Genomic DNA, 18,801 nt, shown 5'->3' on the forward strand with positions numbered 1-18,801 from the left:
CCATAAAATATTTAGAGGAAAAATAGTTGAGTTTAGTTTTAACTAAAAAATAGTTGAAAAATGTTTCTTTCCACTTTAAACCAGACCCCTTTATAGTAGATGCTAAATTATCAGCTTCTGGTTTACATCTCCTTAGCATAAGTATGATTTCCTGCCAAATGTTCAGAATACTTCAAGCAAATAGTGCAATTATTTTTTCTGAAATAAACACCTTCTTATGTTACAGTTTTTATATCGTCAATTTCTAGGAAGGACATTTAAATATAACAATTTATTTTGGATGTAATAAAATATGAGCTTTATTAATTTCATTCTTGTGTATTCCACCAGAGCAAAAAATACTACAGTAAAACAATAACACAACTAAGGAGTCCTGGAAAAAACATTAACTACTGAACCACTTAATATCTTTTTTTTGCATCTTGGTTTTTCATCAGAGGAATTGCTAAAGATAGCCAGGAGGTAGTGGGTGTGTATATCTTTAAAGTAAGGAAATAACTACTGAATTCACATGTGCTCGACAGTATTTGAGAGAAAACAGGTTTGAGGGGCCCATCTGTCCTTGCTTGGTGGGGAGCTGAATCCCATCCTGATAACAACCAACAGCCAGCCACAGCACAAAAGCTCAGATAAAAGTCAGATTGTGACCAGCTCAGGAGGAGCTGCTGCTCTGAATGGAACCAAGGGCTCAGGGACACAGCCCAGGCTGCAGATGTGCACAGATGTGCAGGGCTGCTCCTCTGCAGAACCACCAGGGCCCTGCTGTGCTTCCTGCACCTCCCCAGGCAGCCCCTGCAGATCCCTTCCAGGATGCCTCACATTCCTTCAGCAGTACTACAGACATTCCACCTCACCAAAGTGCTCTCTGATATGGCCCAAAGGTCTCACGGGGGTGGTAAATTTGGTGTTTCTCTGCAGCAGAGACAATATTACCACAAAGTGTTTTATTTGCATTAGAGATGACTAAGCTCAGCACCACAGCAGCAGTCAAACTCTGCAGCCCACAGACCTGTCAAGAAGTCTGACAGCAGATTTTTGTAACCTGACTGAGATAATTATGACCTAGGGCAGTTTTTCCTTGAGATGAAGTAAACTATAGGAAAAAATAAATGTGAGATTTTTGGACTTCTGAACAGAGATGAGGGTTTGGAAGAAATGGGACAGAACTGACCATTAGGGACTCCTCTTCCTCCTCCTCCTCCTAGGAACAGCTTTGAAACAATAGTTATGGTTGTCCAGGTCTGGCTCCAAAGCTATATATTCCAAAGGTCTCCAGTTCTCAGCTGAATGTAATTAATATTCTTACAGAAACATAAAGCTCTGTAAACCCATTTAAAATGGTTATGCTGTACATTTCCCATTAAATCAGTAGGGTCTACACTGCTAAAAGCAGTGAACTCTTATTAAAACATAAGGGGAAATTACTGACCTGAAATCCATACTGAGAATTTTCAATTACCTTTTTTTTTTCTCTTTACAGTATTTCTTTGGAAGTTAATTGCTGACCTTTGTCTAAAGCTGAAAACAAATTAGCCCAAAATCATCTGGAACATGCAGAAACACTAGACTCTAACATGTGAGCCCACATTAAGGCTCACCTGAGCCTTAAAAAACTGGGAAATAGGTGAGATACAGTCTCTCTGTTCAAACAGTGCTTTAGGACAGGGATTCCCAGCAGCAGTGAGTCATCTCCCTCCACTCTCACCCAGACTCTCTCAGCAAATGTGTGCACACTACACACAGCACTTGCTGATTAAGCTCCTGCATTGCTTTTACTTTAGATGGCAAGGTTTGATCCTGTTTCCATGGTGTTAATGTGGATTTAGATTTTGGATCTCAATGAGAGCAAGATCAGACTCCCTGCTATGGTAAGACTGGGAGCTAATCCCCAGGATCAAAATAAAGGAGCCACATTCCTAAACTCAATCCAATTCAGCAGGTTTTATTTATTTTTCCATGTGGGCCATGGTGGACCCATTTACTGTTTTACATATGGGCCAGTTGGGATTTTTCCCCCTCTCCTCTTATAGCAGGCCAGAGGGTTTATTTCAGGTCTATAAAAAGTGTTTCTTTCTCTGTATTTGCTCAGAACTTATTTGCTGATTCCCTGGTTCTGATCGAAGATCTTTGTGCTCTCCAAGTACAAACAATAATCCAGGACACAGGATCTAAAAATCTCAAAACATTTGCAATCTTATCCCTCATCTACCCTGGCATCAGGCATAAATTCACAAGGCACTGCTGCTGGGCTCTGTGCTGACCTGCCTAATGAAAGCAAAGCCAAATACATCAACTGGAGAAAACCTAAAAACATGCAATAAACAGCCCCTCAAAAAAATGGTCCTTAAGGAAATGCAGTGCAAAATAATGAAATAGCCAATGTTCTTACACAGAAATTTCTTCAGGACAAAAAGGACCATGAAAGTATAGAAGGAGGCTTCATACCATCTATAACAGCCCCAAGTAAACCAGCCTAAGTAAAGGGATGTCTAGACTGAAACAGCTGGTGCTGAAGTGCCAGCATCCACACTATAAAATTGCAGGTGCCTTGTTGGGACTAATTCTAGTCTGATCCCATGGACTGGATATCCTGTAGCTGCTGGAGAACATCAGCTGCTTTTCTGGGACACATCTTCTGGTTTAGCTTCATCCAAAAAATTTGAATTTATGCTCTCCAAGACCACTCTATGATGTGAACTTATGAACAATACACTAGGGCCATGATAAAATTTGCTACAAACAACATGCTCCTTATCCATACTGAAACACTAATGCACTGGCATTCTATCCCTCCCCACACACAGTCTTCCTGCCAAACTAGTCCCAATTCCCTTTTCTGGCTCTACATATAGTTAATTTTTCCCCTTCCTCTCCAAGTGTTTTTTACTCCATCTCCCACCCAGATTCCTTATCTAATCTCAGTCTTCTTTTCCTCTTTTCCTGGACTCAGTGTGTCTGTACAGCCAGTCCTACATTCTCCACCCACCTTCTCACATCTGCCTTTCCTTCACTGCATGAACAAACAGTAAATTTTTCTGTTCAGCTCATCTTTCCCTCTCCTCATGTGATCTCATCACTCCCTGCCATAAGTCTGCAGTTCAGGAGATTAGAAGTTCTCCACAAAATCTCTTCTGAATGCCTAAATGTGAGGTAGGAGGCATCACAGAGCTCATCCAATGGCACCTGCTCCATGCTGCAGTAAAGCAGAAACCAAGAGCAGCCTCAAGAAAAAAATTCTTATTTCTGGAAGAGCAACACCTTAATGCATTTTAAGGAGGCTGCACACATGCAATCTGTTTGCAGTCAGGGCTTGTAACAAGATAGAGAGCACTTAAAAGGATAAGTTCTCAGAAATTTCAGCTGTTAACATCCAAGAAGATTCCACAGAAACTGAAGGAAAAGGTTGGGGTTTTTTTGTAAAGGTTGTAGTAAAATATGTGTTGATGTTCACAGACATTGCAAAAGACTTATCCATGACCAGAAGATCATTGCCTGCCAAATTTCAAATCCCTGATCTGTGATCAAGTCCAACAATGGGGGGATGTTAAGACATATTAAAGAAAAGGTTTCAAGAATGTTTTGACAGTGGGAAACAACATGTTTTTCTCCTCTGTGTCCTTGGAAGGTGCTGAGCTGTTTTGCCTGAATTTTCTCCAAAACACATAGCACCTGGCATGAGAAGTTTCTGACACAACTGTCTAATTTTGGCAAATAGCCCTTCATATAAAATGAAGTATCAGGCAACCTTGCTAGTTCCATGGATATTGATCTCAAAGAGGAAAAAAAACACATGAGGCAGGAAGTTGTCACAAAGTTGAGCTGGCTGATGGCACAGAAGAGGGAGCTGTGCCAAAGGCCTCTGTTTAGATAAATGACCAAAGTGAAATCAGGTTTTTGGTTAAGCATGCTTGGGATGATGACATACATCATGTGAGAAGAAGTGACCAATGGTATATTAGACAAGTGCCATAGGAAATAAAGCACATTGCTGCATGGCAAAAGGCAATTCAAACAGTTAGAAAACCATCACCAGTGAAAGATTTCATAAGGAGCTCTTTAGCAAAAAATTAAGAAAGGCAGAACTTGCAAGTATCTTACAGTTTGGGAATCAAGTAAAACCAGGTTGGGACAAGTCCATGCCTTCAACTTCACACCCCCCCTCCATTGAACCAGCATATTTTCTTGCATGTTGGTATCAGAACCAGAACGATTTCCTACCAATTCTTGCCAACAATGGTGCAGAAAGGAGATATGAGGGCCCAATCCTACAATTTTTCCATGTGCACAAAGTGCAGTAGAGTTAATGGGAGTTCCATGCATTTAATACTAGAAATTTCAGGCCCATGATATATCATTTCCCAGTGGGATGGTACATTTTACAACCTATTACACTTTTTGTTTGAATATCATTAGTCAAACCTTTAATCATTTTACCAGAATGTTAGAATCTGGCTTGCTGACAGAACTTTAACTTACTTTGTCTTTCAAAGGCAATTAAGTGTTAGTGGAAAAAAATAAACTTTTGAAATAACTGCTCATTTCATATTTGCAAAACAGTAAGCTCTCTTTCACTGCTGTTTAACTTTCTGATCAAAGACATTAATTTCATGTAAAAACATAAAAAAAAGATAATAAAAAAAACCTAGTCTTTCATGAGAAATCATTTGCTATCAATGCCTAAATTTCTTTGCTTTAAAATAAGGACTATGATAACCAAGCACTTTTATTTTCCCTTATGCCTCTTTTTTATACTCAAATCTTTGGCTCTTGCATTCCTTCCAGTTCTTTAATTTGCTTCACTGAACAGTAAAATTTACATCCTGCTCACAGCCTTAAGCTCCCTCTTAAATATATGTCTGTCATGTGTCGATATTTTCTCAACACTAGTTCTGAAAGCTTCCAAATGAGTCTTTGGAAGATAATGTGCCTCCCTTCACTGATATTTTACCACAAAGAAAGGATGGCTTTATTTCCACATCTCATTCACACACAGGATGATTATATGGAACTCACTAGACAGTGTTGAACAACTTGACCCAAAAAAATATTTTGGCACCATCACAATAACCAAGAAAAATATCAAGTTCTGAATTTAGTAGCATGTGTACTGTTTTGCTTATGCCCATGGTAATTCATTCATATCATCCAGCCTACTGCAGTGCAAAATAAACCCAAAACTTGGCAAAACTGACATTTTTCTTCAGAATAGTCTTTCTTGGTCTTTGATTTTAAAGGACTCTTAAAGAGACACTGAATTATGGCAGAGGAAACAATGAACCTTGGGCATTCTTCATAACCTCCAAGGAGATAAGTGATGTCTGCTGTAGTCAGCTTTTACCTGAGCCAGAATTCCACGAGCAAAATTAATATTTTCAGTCACAAAATGGCACTTTGAAAATCAGAACCCTCCTACCACTTTGTCTTTACTGTACTTCCACCCTAAGCAGCAATTAAATGGGAAACTTTTTATTTCACTTATCATGAACTGTCCAACCCAAGAAGTTTATTTGGGCTGCCTTAGAACTAGCTATGGTGTGCCCAGGAACCATCCTTCTCCAATAAGACTTTAGCATGATTTAATACACAAAGCTCTTTCAAAATCAGGGCACAAGTGAAATACAACAGTATTAAAACATAGACAGCTGTTAAAGGCAGGTGCATCATCCATGAAAAACAAAAGCTGGTTGCATTTGAGCTTTGAGCACTGACTTTAAGAGCACTCACTCTTCTATCTGTGACTTTGCAGGAAGGTAATGAACCCTAAAGGCCCCATCTCCACGTGACAAATGCTTGTGGTTGAGTTCAGAAAAACAAAAAAAATATGTGAGGCAACTATTCATATGATAAACACATGGGACATATGCTGTGAGATTCCAGGGAGCATCATCTGTGAGGGTGGAGAGCACCAGTGTCAGAGGGGAGTCTTTGCATGGAAAACCTTGCCTGCATATCAAAACAGCCAGGCTCTTCAGACTCCAGTAGAGGGTGTAATTCCAATACCCTTCCTCTTTTTATATTTGATATTTTCAATGTTACTGAGACCTACAGAGTTACTCCCAGTAAGATGTTAATTATTTTGAGAAAGAATGGTGAACTTTGAGCCAAACACACAAAGAAGTGATGGAAGTATTAGTCCCTTTGCCTTTGTGCTTTTTGTACCATACAAGTAGTAACTTGTCCCTGAAGTCCAACTGTCTTCCAACACCAAAAAAATAAAAAAAAAAAGAAAAAAGAAAGAAACTACCCCCCCAAAAAAAATCAAAGTTAATTTGAAAACCAGGTACTTCCAAGCACAGGCCACTATTTTCATAAAACCATCTACAAGATGTTTCCATGATTTAAAAACATTGCTGCAGCATCACATATACTCCAACATGAGGACACCCTCTAAAATAAGATGTGCATCTTGATGCTTATTCCTGATAGAATGAAATGAGTAGCTCTATAAAAAATATGCATATCTCAAATTCTTTCCTAGCTATACCTAATGTGTGGTATCCCTCACGGAATTTCAATAGTCTAATCTAGCACAGACTTTAGAGTAAGTAGCTTTGTAAAACTGCAGACAAGTACATGGTTAAAAGGTCACTGCAATATGCATGCCAATAATACACAAGCAGAAAACACAGTCATGGATAAATTACCATAGGATCAATTTGCAACCTACTTTTTTCTGGTGAGACATGTGCCTTAGCTTGTCCCCTCACAAGCCTGCACGTTGAGCCATCTCCTGCACAGACTCCACAGTTGTCTTCCTTGGCATTGCTCCCAAGTTGTCGATCACAGCCTACTGCCTGCCAACATCAACACCACAGTCACAAGGAGGGCAAAGCTGTAGTAGACATGCTCAGGTTTCTGGAATTTTATTTATTATGTTATCCTTTTGATTTTATGAGTTGGCCTCATTCTATCAAAGCGTATCTTGCCATTTAGGATTTTAAAAGCATGCTGTCATTTCCATGATTTTAATGATGAACCACAACAACTGATATATCAAGTTATTCAAGCATAGGAAATACATGAATCCATTTCCCACTACTTATGTGAATGAATACCATTGAGCATTATTCTTTCCAACACAAGGCATAACTATGTTATTTACAATTTGGTTTTCATCACCTGTTTAATTATGTCTGAGAAAGGATAAATGCAATTAAACAATCCAAGTTAAAAATTTAAAGGGCACTCAGCCTTCAGCTTCACAGTCAGGGAGTTCAGGGCAGTGCTAACATTCTGGTGTCTTGGCCATTCAGAATTTAACTGGCACTTATGTAAATTATTTGTCATTTACATCAATGTCAGTAACATACACATTTGCTAACCAGCTTTTAAAAACTTGGACAATTCACTTCTCACCTTTTGATTTTTTCTGGTTCATGAATATAAGAACCATTCTATAAAACTTTCCAATAATTATTAAAAAAATACGCAAACTTAAACACTGCCAAAAATTCAAAATGCAACTTTAGAAAAAAAAACAAAAAAAAAACAACCAAACTGTCAACTGAAAATCCTCAAAATTATAATGAAAACATTTTTCCAGGTTTTTCTTCTTCTGCATATCAGTCAACTCCCCAAGAAAGATGGGGGTGATAATGGAAAGACAAAGAATAGACAAAATTGACTAAAAGCACCTTCGTGATGAATGGAAGATAAATATTCAGCCTCACCTATCTTACTTTTCACCATTTCATAGAAGAATTTTTTAGGGAGTACTAAACGCTGAACAATGTGGTCAAAAGTTGATCTCCAGCTTCAAGTTTTCTTAAGTCAGCCTACATGCCTCTTACACTCACATATCCCTGAGAAGGGCAGCTAATTTGTCATGGGTGTATATATTTAACAAAAATCCAAACTGACAAATGGATAGAAAACTCTCTGGAAAGCCGCAGTTAAAAGCAGTGCTAGAATTCTGAAAGTGGCCAGCACACGCCTCTTCCATGTAAAAATGCTTGGAAGGGGCAGGCTCAGCTGCCAAGATCCACTGCAGGTGTGCTGTGCCAAAAGTGATACAGGATCCCCTTGGAGAGCTGGGGGTGCAGTCCACACCAAAGAGGCAGGGCTGGGTCCTGAGCTGACACACAAATCACACACACCCACTGCCAAACACGGAGAAATGCAATCTCAACCTTTCCCATGTCTGTGGAAAAGAAAGCAAAGCAGCCCCACCTCCCACTGCTGCCCCTTCCCCTTATTTTCCCAGTTCCCTACAGCCTGAATTCCCTGTGGAGGAGTGCATTAATGGGGACAGCTCACACTGCTCCAGCTGAGAGACCTGCAGTGAGGGCATCTCCTTCCTAAGGACCTCAGATTTACCAGAGAAACATTTAGCAGCAGGAAATTATTTTATTCCTGCAATTGAACAGGATCTTAATTCTATGTAGGCCAGCAAGGAATTAATTTTAAAAATAAATAAAGCATTTAACACTAACAGTAAATCATTTCAGTTCTAACAAAAACTTAGTTGTAAAAATAAAGCAAATTTACACATGTGTAAACTCAGACCATCTAACAACAGGTGTTTATTTACCACACAGAAGGCATGTGAAAGCACAGTACTGTAATTTAGGCATGGATTACAGATTAAAGTATTTGTATTTGTATTTCTCTTTAGCATTAGCTCTGGGCTCATTACTGACATCTCGAAAAACGTAAAAAGAAAAAGTTTGTAAATAAATGAGTATAAACATGTCTACCTTCACACTTCATAAGAATTTAACATTGAGAAATGAATGAAAACACCATCTAAGGAACAGAAACTGACTGGGTCACTCTGTGAATCATCTCAGCAGATGAAATTTCATGGGATGTAATAATACAGACTTGACACATTTGCCTCAGCATTGACAACATTCAGTTCCAGCTCCACAAGAGACTTTCTTTTCTGACCTTTGAAAACTCCTGTGCTTTTCCATTCCAGCCCATGGAAAGGGTCTGACTGCAGATCCCCAGCTGACAGAGGGGTTGCATGAATTGATCTCCTAAAGTTTGTGAAGCAGATGTTGCAGTGATGGAGACCACACCAGTGGTTGAGAGAGTCTATATTTCTCTTTGGAAGACTTTTACAGTAGTTATTGCTCTCCACTGATTCTCCTGCCCTTGTTCACATAAAGGTACTGCTAGAACATGGAGGTAAGTTGTATCACTGCAAGTGTAATCTCTTAAATACATCTCTCATACTGTAACCTCCTTTTCCAAATATTAAAAACTGTTTATTCACTCATCAATTAATTTCAAAGGCAAAAATAAGCTGCACATTGTGACACCCTGTGTGTTTTTCTTAGTTTAAGCTCTTGCAGATTTTAGCTACAGATGCTGCAAGTCTTTAGTGGGAGAAGGGCACAGAGCAAGCAGAGCAAGAGCAGCCCATTAGGGCCCAACATGACAATAACAAACATCCAGACTGGGCTCTCACACACAGCCCCTGTGAAAACAAACCCTCATTGGGTGTAACACAAATTACCCAACTGTGCAAACAAAAGGCATTATTGTGTCCTACACGGAATGTAAGAAAAGATAATCAGCACAGCAGCATACTTTAGAGGACTGTTTCATATAGCATTATTGCTTATTTTTTAATAATACACAAATGGCACAGAAATAAAACAGGAGTGCTAGCTGCAAGGGACGTGGATGTGGGAAAAGCTTTACAGCTCCCCTGACAAAGGTGGTGTGCTCAGCTAGATGCAGTCACCCTCTGCAGATTTCCTTCCCAGGTTATGTTTACATCAGCTGTTACAAATATGAATATCAAGCAAGGATATCTGGGAATACAATTTAGACAACAACTCAAATTATAATAACAATTTTGACTTGAAGTGAGCACAGAATCACAGATTTTGTCTAATGTGAAGCACCCAAAAATTCCACCGGTTTTTAAATGAAAAGCTGCAAATTTAGAGTTAATTCAAGAAAGAATCTTAGTGAGGGAACACTGGGATGGGATATATTTCAAACCTCCGAGTTTAGAGCCAGCCTTTTTTATCTGTTTGTAAACCCTTGATCAGGTATTTCAGGTGAGCTGAACAACCAGAATCTCACTGAAGAAGAGGAAGCTCTAAGATATAGCCTTGGAAACTGGGTCTCAAAAACATATGGCATTTTGACACCAAATATTATGAATTTCATGTATTCATATTTTAGACAATGACTACTGGAGGAAAATAAATGTTTGATGAAACATTTTGAAGGCAGGAAATTTGGTTATTTGCAAATAAAGCTGCAACAAGGACAAGAAAATGATAAATGGCAAGTGTTCCTCTGCTCACACACCACCTCAGCCAGCCAAACAGGCTGATGATTTTCACAATTAAGGCATTTTGTGGGATTAATTTACCCCACATTGCTTGCTGTTTACAGAGCAAAGGGATCAGCTATAAATATTACAGGCAGACTGGGAAAACATCTGCAGGCTTTTAGGGCATAGTCAGAAATAATATTAGATGATTTTAACATAGGCTGAATAAATGAAACAAGTGATAACACAAACTGTGTAATGGAAAGATTGGGACCCAGTGAATTTAAGAAATTTGTAATCATAAATATCATTATGCAAAAAAAAAAAAAAAGGATACAGGTATTGTAATGACCAGGTTGTAATTGAGCTCCTCAGACAGCAGGGAGAACATGTAACAAAACAAACAGCAAGTAGAAATTTAATATAAAAAGAGTAATGAGGAAATGAGCACTTTGTGAATTTATAAAATTGTCTGTGATGGGGCATCAATGAATTGGGATATGGCAGGATTATTTTCAGAAACAAGTCTCCAATCTATTACTGGTTTTGGACAGAACCTGAATATGTTACTTGTCTGTTCTTACACATTAAAAAAAAAAAAAAAAAAAAAGAAATATGAAAAAGAATTCTCTAGTTTATACAATTATATATAGTTTTCTTACAAGCAGCTCAGACAGAAAGCATCTGGTTAAGCAGTGAACAAAACCACATATCTGCTTCAACAAACCTTAGCACAGCAGTGCTGTTGTGAAAGACATCCTGAGGGGTGTTAAATACTTTGTGGCATGCTTAGAATAGTTCATGTAGGTTCAGAAATGCTAAGGAAAAGCAAAAGGTCAGGATATATACAGTAATATATATGAAAGAGAAGGATGAAATCACTGCTGATATGTTAAAAGTGACTATGGAACATTACAAATATTTTTGCAAATAAGAATCCAGAAATCTCTCAGAAGCTCATGAAAAGCTCTTTCTTTAGGTCATATTCAATTAGTAGTGTTTCAGACAGGGAACTGGACTTCAACAAAGAAATTAATGTAGCATGTTAATTTTGATTTGTGAAGGTCCAAGAATAATCTGTTAAATTCAAGGAGCTTCCTCTGTTAAAATATTTATAATTAAGCATGATAAGGAAATTAACAGGATTGCAAGGTGACAGAATTTTAACTAAAATTCCAATATGGTAAAAAAGCATCATAGTTAAAAAAAAGGCAAATCCCACCCACACCCACCCTCCCTCCTTTCAGAGACTTCTCTTAATAAATAAAAGTACAAACATGGACTAGAATTGTGAGTGCAGAGTCTGATACAGGATCAAGTTTTAAAATGTCAGCATTTGTTGGTTAGAGCACTGCCTGAGCCCTCCTGAGCTGTGGCATTGCCTCAGCTGGCCACTCACCTCCAGCTGCAGGCACTCCCAAAACAGGCACAGCACCACTCTTTTGTAGAACTCATTCTACAGCAGGCAGTTGTCAGTTATAAAAATATTACATTTCAATTATTCAAAAAGCTTTCTGGAATGCCAATGACTCAAGGTTATGTACTTTAAATAAATAAGTTGAAGATACACCTCCACATTACAAAATAAAAATATTTATTTCAGACGTAAGTAAAACCAGACACCTCTGCAAAACGAGCATCATGTGCTAAGTGTATTACTGTTAAAAGCAAGAAATCATATACAGCAATATAGATAATTATAAATAATATTTCACTTTCAAAGTGAGCTTTCCCTCTTCTAGGGTCCTCTGGAGCCAAAGATCGAGGTACGGCCAGAAAACACAAATATTCTGAGTTCTCCTAACAGAAGCAGCCACAAAAGAATAAATCACTGCTATTTTTATTTGTGACAGATACATAAATTCTATGAAACATTAAAATGAAGCTGCACTAGTGCCATTATTTTTCTATCTACCGTGTCTTAGACTAAGCTCTTTAGCAGACAGGCCATTTAAACATTCAGCAATGTATTTGTTAAATACTAAATCATTTTCTACTTTGACTGATGTATTTATTATTGATACAGACTCATTTATCAGTGATTCCATTAAAATTATTAGGTAAGCTGTTTTGCAGTGTTCTGTGTTTACTTGGGGGACTGGCAGCTCAGTGTCACAGGGAGTAATTCCCTTTATTAATGTGATTTGGTTTAACAAAATGAAAACAGAAGATCAATTCAGCAATATCTCAATATGGCATAATTACCATCCTTCTACAGCTGCTGAGCAATCCCCCCAGCTGTCAGGAAAGCCCAGCTGAAAGGACTCTGGGTACATTTCTATTTGTGTGCTTCCCTTTGCCTGCCTGTTTCAAAGGATGCACAAAATGTGTGCTCCAGGAACAACCTGCAAGTGGAATCCCAACAGAAACATACAGATGGCATTTAGTGAAATTCAGCTGTAGAAAATCATTTATGGGGAAGTGCCCAGTGTGCTTAAAATGTCAAAGAAGTTCTGTATTTCTTCTGAGCAAGGAACTGCACAGCAGAATGCACAAATGGGGATGGTACTTGCACCTCTCACAAGAATGTGATAGAGTTACTGCACAGGAGATCCTTCCCCTCAAGGGCTGAACAGTCTGTAATTATCCAGTACATGTTGTCCAGTGGTTTTTGCTTTAAAATTGGCCAGCAGCAGATCTGTTGGAACTGTACCTCAATGAGGGAATCCTGTGCTGGCTGGAGCACTGATCTGCAAAGGCTTTGTGTTCCAGGTGCAAGAGCCTTTAAAACTTGTCAAGGTTTGTGAAATATAGTGTGAAAGTAAACTACTGCACCAAACACAACCAATGAAGTGATCTGACTGCCTAGCCACAAGGATAGCAGTATTTGGACTGCTATAAACCAAATTATTTATTTCAGGCTTGTAAGAGATGAAAACTAAGATAAAAATGAAATAAGAACATCAACATACTTCCAGAGGTTATCAGCATTGCCCGAAATACAAGATAACCTCCAAATTGCCTCTGACAAAAATGCCTTTTCCATGTTTTGTGACCTAGGAAAGGACATGTTTTATTTCAGCATTTACTAGTTAAGGAAGCAAGCAGTGAAAAACCCTTACATGCTCCAAAAGATAAATCTCTATTGCAGTTTATTAGAATCACTCAATAGGAAAATTAAAATCCTCAGGGTATTGCTCAGAGAAAAGGGATTTCTAGTTCCAAAAACAGAGACACTCACAAAATCCAAAACTCAGAGAAATTAAGGTTGTGTTTCATTGCACAGTTGCATGTGCTATCACAGTACAGAGATCTCACTGCATCAGTGTCAGCTGTTTGCTGCATTTTCTCCTGCTCTACTTGTATTAGCACAGAATCCAGCACAGGCAGATGGCAGGACTGACTGTATCCACACAACAAATAACTAATTTTAAATATGTCTATGGGAATTCATGGTAATAAAAACATGAATTATAAAAACTGCCATGTGAAAATCCTGCTCTCCCTTAGTCAATATTTTCCATGTCTCTTTGCCCTGCTGTAAAACCTTGCTGTCATTCAAAGCCCATCTATTCACAGGCTTTGCAATCTCTGCTCACATCCTTCACTTTGTGATAGCTTCAGCTTGCACTTTATTCCTACACGGATAAAATATGTCCCCAGAGAGAAGATAAAGAAAAAAGCTCCCACTGTCTCTTTCCCATGCTCATCATCCACAAGTAATTGATTCTGACAAGCAGAGGGAGAGATACCAGAACATCCCTCCAATTAAGCAAGTTACTTCTTTTTTTTTTTTTTTTTTTTTTTTTTTTTTTTTTTTTTTTTTTTTTATTTACTTTTAAAAGTAGTATGGAATCCTAGCTTTCAAGCACCACTCTCAAACCCTAGTCTATTCTCACTGAGGATTTATCTTGGTCTCAGTCATGATTTTCTTCTCACATGGTCCTGTCTCACAACTCTTCAGTTATGTCTGAGCTAACAAAGGCCTGATTGTGGCACGGGTTCTCACATCTCTGGAATCAAACCAGCCCAGGACAGTACCCAGACAAGCTGACACAGGCTTCAGCATGGGCTAATTAACAGAATAAAGCCCCTCCAGGGGCCTTGTGAACGTACTCAGGACCAGCAGTGAACTTCCCAGCCCATCTCCACCCAGTTCCTCAGCTGCAATCCTGCCAAGATGAATGGGCAGCAGCCGTGCTGGGAGGACCAAAACCTCTGTCTGAGGATTTTCAGTTCCTCACAGGTAAGAAATCAGGCAGTAAAGGCAAAGAGTGTCAAAATGCAAAGCTGAGGATGGAGGTGTAAAATAAGTCAGAATGATGGGCACAAGGAGACGTCCACGATGTTCAAATTCCCGAGCCATCCATACAGAGGAAAAGAATGTAAAGCAATAAAAAAATCCCCAGAAAATAAAAAAACACAGTGCATAAAATTCACTACATACTAAAGGGCTCCTAAAAAGACTTTCCACATATTTCTGCTGACATTTTATATCTGAAGGCAAGAGGCTAAAGAGTGTTCCACAACTCTGTAAATCCACTTCCATCAAATAAAACAAAGTGTTTCCAAAACCTTTAACTCTTACTACAGGATCTGTCACATGCTAGAGGAGCTGAGAGATTATAGGACCACCCAGCAGGAGCAAGTACCCTTTCCCACATGGTCTCCATTTAAAAAAAACACACATTCACTCAACCAGAGGATAGGACACAAACTCCCAGTGAGCTTCTTGTTTGTGAGAACACTTTCAAAAAAGAAATCAGTATATGAAATCAAACTACTTTGCTCCTTTTCCAGCTGAGTTCAGCCAAATCTGCCTTGCTTGGTAAAGTTAGCACTGGGGGATTTGTAGGTTAGTAAGGCTCTACTTCAAGATGACACCCAAATCATGAGTTTTTCTGCTATCACTGCTCGCATGATTTAGGTCCTTGTTAGGCTGGGAAGTAAAGTCACATTTGCACTCAGCTCACTAAAACAAAACAAAACTTGTCAGAGAGAATCACTTATGACCAAAGAAGTGTAGATAAGAAACTGGAGATCAGAAAAAACCCACTACTCATCTGACAAGAAAGGATAAACTTCCACAGTAAGAAATCCCTATAGAGAGCATTCTCCATAAGAAACAGTAGGAGAGAGAATAAGATAAGACCTGAAAAGAAACACCATTTTCTAGCAGCAGTGAGAATCTGCAAAATACAAACAAGTGATCCCAAAAGACCTTTTCAGTCTCTGAGAGTCTCCCAGTATTGCCTGCAGTCTGAGAGCATCCTGTTATTACTATTCATTTATAAAAACCCACCACTGAGTTGCCAACAATGCCACTGCAAGGGAGCTGCCACACCAGGGTGGGCAGTGGCATTCCAATGGGGGCAAGTGCAGCCCTGGAAGGGCAAGGGCAGCTCATGATCTGCTGGTCTGGGCAGTTCCAAGAGCTTCCACAGATGAGAAACCAGCCCCTGAGGGTGACACTGACAGGTCATGTGGGATGTGGCAGCCCCTGCTTAGCTCAGCCCCAGCCTCCAGTGGGACTTCTGGAGAGCCACCAACATCTCCCAGCTGAGCTGCAGCTGGAGCTCCCCACTCCCAGTTTTATGGCCCCTGTCACACATGTGCAGTCACATGAAGTTTTTCATGTGTAGCTCTGAGAGGCAGAAAGTTTGGTTGGATGTCCCTGAGTAGCTGCCAGTGTTTCTGGGCAGGGTCCAGCCTGCCAGCTCTGCTGCAGTAACATGTAGACAGAGGACAGGCATCTACACAGGGGTTCCTTCATGCTCCAAAATCCACTTTACTCTGTGCATTTGCTGATTAGTGGCACCCAGGAAAGAATGCCAGGTTTAGTATTAACAGCTGGCTTGACACAGAGCTACCTCAAAATCAAATCTTCCTATGAATCACTCAAAGGCTAAAAAGAAGAAAAAGGCAATACATTCATTTCTTTCTAATTTTTAAATATATTAAAAAAACCCCAAAACCAATAGTAAGTATTAATTTTGGGGGAAAATGTGCTTTTTTAACAGCTATTCAAGAATTAACTACTCAGAGGAACATGTGTTAGAAACATGTCTGCAGTAACACAGAAGGAAACCTTCCTAAGTCTCTGCACACCAAATCTCCTGTGCATCTTGGGCAGTCCTTGAACACATCTACAGGCAAAAAAATGTGTCTGCAGGAACCAAAAGAGAAAGCACACAAAACAAGCAGTTTGAAAAAGCAACTCTCAGGATAAAATGAGTCAAGATTCAGAAGAAATTAATAATCTGCTATACTTTTAAAGTTTAAAACACAAACAAAGCTTATAAAAAAAAAGAAGTGCAAGAGTTTTCCAAGAGCTCACAGAAACTGTTTTTAATGAAAACTCTGACAGCTATTTACATCCAGCATGAGAGTGCTGGGTGGTGAGTGATGCCCACTGGCCATATGATGGCATGTGACAGAAGAGAACTCTCGTGGCAAAAGTTGATGGTGCTCCACTTGACATGTGGGATGTGTTCTGATGTCAGCTAAATTTATGCCATATGCTACAAAGCACAGTGTAGTGTCTGCCTTTTTTGGAACACAAACAACTTGCTGACACCAAATGGAAAGTTCACTGCAGGATTTACATCATCCTTGACCTAATTGTGACAGCCTAGGACAGAACTACTCAGGCTGCTCCTTAGGACTCCAGATTTTTTGGGTGATGCGTGTATTTGTAGTCCAAACATATTACTCCATATTAGGAAAATTATCACTGTAACCATTTCAGGTGCTGGCACAAGTAACACCCCATTCTGCATTCTGGTAGGAAAAACGCAGGTCTGCACAAATTAAAAACAAAACCCAAGGAGAGGCAGGGCCCCAATGCAGGCAGAGTAACTGGGTAAATGTTGCCCACATATGTGTCTGACATGCAGATGTTTTTAAATGTCTCCACCCACATCCAGATGGGCACAGCAGGAACACATTATATGAAAAAATGTTTTGGGAGTTATGCAGAGACTAGAAAAAAGATCAGAAGTGTGAAAATCCTGGCAGTGAAGTTTTGACCTGTCCCCATTTAACACAACAGCCCCAGATAAGTGGGTTGGTAACAGAAGCAGGGCAGTAGCAAACTAAAACATGATCAACTGGTTTGACTGAGTTAAGCTTCAAGCAACCCCAAAATATCTTAGTGACTTTCCCAATAAACTTTTCCCTGCTCCACCATCTTTAGATTTCACCTCCTGTAAAGCCTCACATCTCCTGTTCAGAGTGCAGCTTTGTCATCTCTCAACTTTTTTTTGATAGAGCTTATTTAGCTTGATTTGCATGATAAGGGAAGGGCAAAGATCAGAACTGAAGCTGGAGAATAAGAATGCACCATCAGTGTAAATTCATATGCTGCCAAGGTGGGAGCTTGGACAAGAGGCAGAATTAGTGATGTAGCCCCAACTTAGCAGGAACCAGAACAGATGAATGTGAAATCACCTTGGGAAGGAGGGGAAGCTGAGTCAACTCTGAGACAATAAACAAGAAAAACCAACACCAGTCTCCTTTATAGCAAGTCTTTGGTGCTCCCAGGCATGGAAGTTAAGATACCCCATCAGCAGTGTGATGTGCTTTTAGAGGAGTTAGCTGGTAAAACACTGCCAAGTAATTTGCTGGCTGTGCCAATTACATGTCAGAACCCACCAGACAGATCTTAGAGTAACAACTGTGGAGAATCACCACTGTGCTGTCTCTCTCAAGAGCAAACAACCATATTTTTCTGGGAAAGATTAGGCTTCAATTTGTGTCCTTTTCCTGTTCAAGCAGGAGTTGCACAAAGCTCTGTGCTCGTTTCTGAGGAAGATCCCCACCTCCCACAGCCCCTTCCACTCTACCCCCAAAAGAGTTAGCAAAGAGGAAAAGGTTATTTAAATGAATCTTCTTTTAATTTAATTGGATTCTACTTCAAATTTTTTACCTCAATAAAATTATCCAACACTAAATTAGCAAATAGATAACCTAAAAAGAAAAAAAAAATTCAATTTGTGCAAAAATACCTCAGGAATAGCCAGTGACTTCAAGAAAATAAAGTGAAAATAGTTAACTCTTTATGAGTTTCAGAAATAAATATTTAAAATTGAATAAATTACAGCACAGGACACATTCTAAACAGGTTTGTTTCAGGCTTTTTTCCTGAAGATGTTACCTCACACCAAAAACTATTTTTGTGAAATTTGAAAAAATAATGAAAAAGTTAAAAATGGGAGACAGAGAGGAGAAATTGATTCTCATCAACAGTCTAAGAGTTCCAGTTTCTGCTTCTGGAATGATTAATTTCTTATCCACCACTTCATTTATTCTAAAAACGGATTATTTACATTTCCAAGCATTTTATATCCTATATACATGTGAATACTACAAAATGCTGAGAAGAAACATTGAAAGCAGCTTTTTTAAATATACCTCCCAAATGCTCTTCACGAAATTGGATCCACTCTGGGCAAAGAGAATTTTATGCCATGAATGAAAGATGGAAGAAGGAGTTTGAAGTCACTGTGGGAGCCATTGGCACCCCCACAGCACCCTGAGCACAAGCCCCTGAAAAGCCCAGAGCTGCCCCAGATCCAGCCTGACACTCAGGCAGCAAAGAATGCTGTAAAAGCAGCTCCTAGAAA

The 18,801-nt window shown here is 39.2% G+C and overlaps 1 protein-coding gene across 1 annotated transcript in view; it reads right to left on the reverse strand.

Moving 5' to 3' along the window:
- The window catches only part of ADAMTSL3 (ADAMTS like 3), a 161,394-nt gene that overhangs the window by 58,149 nt on the left and 84,444 nt on the right, over positions 1-18,801 (reverse strand). The window contains exon 7 of the mRNA XM_079317719.1: positions 6,668-6,794. Coding sequence (XP_079173845.1) covers positions 6,668-6,794 — 127 coding nt within the window. The remainder of the gene's footprint in view (positions 1-6,667; positions 6,795-18,801) is intronic.

Source organism: Erithacus rubecula (assembly GCF_903797595.1).
Source record: "Erithacus rubecula genome assembly, chromosome: 14".
NCBI classification, from domain to species: Eukaryota; Metazoa; Chordata; class Aves; order Passeriformes; family Muscicapidae; genus Erithacus; species Erithacus rubecula.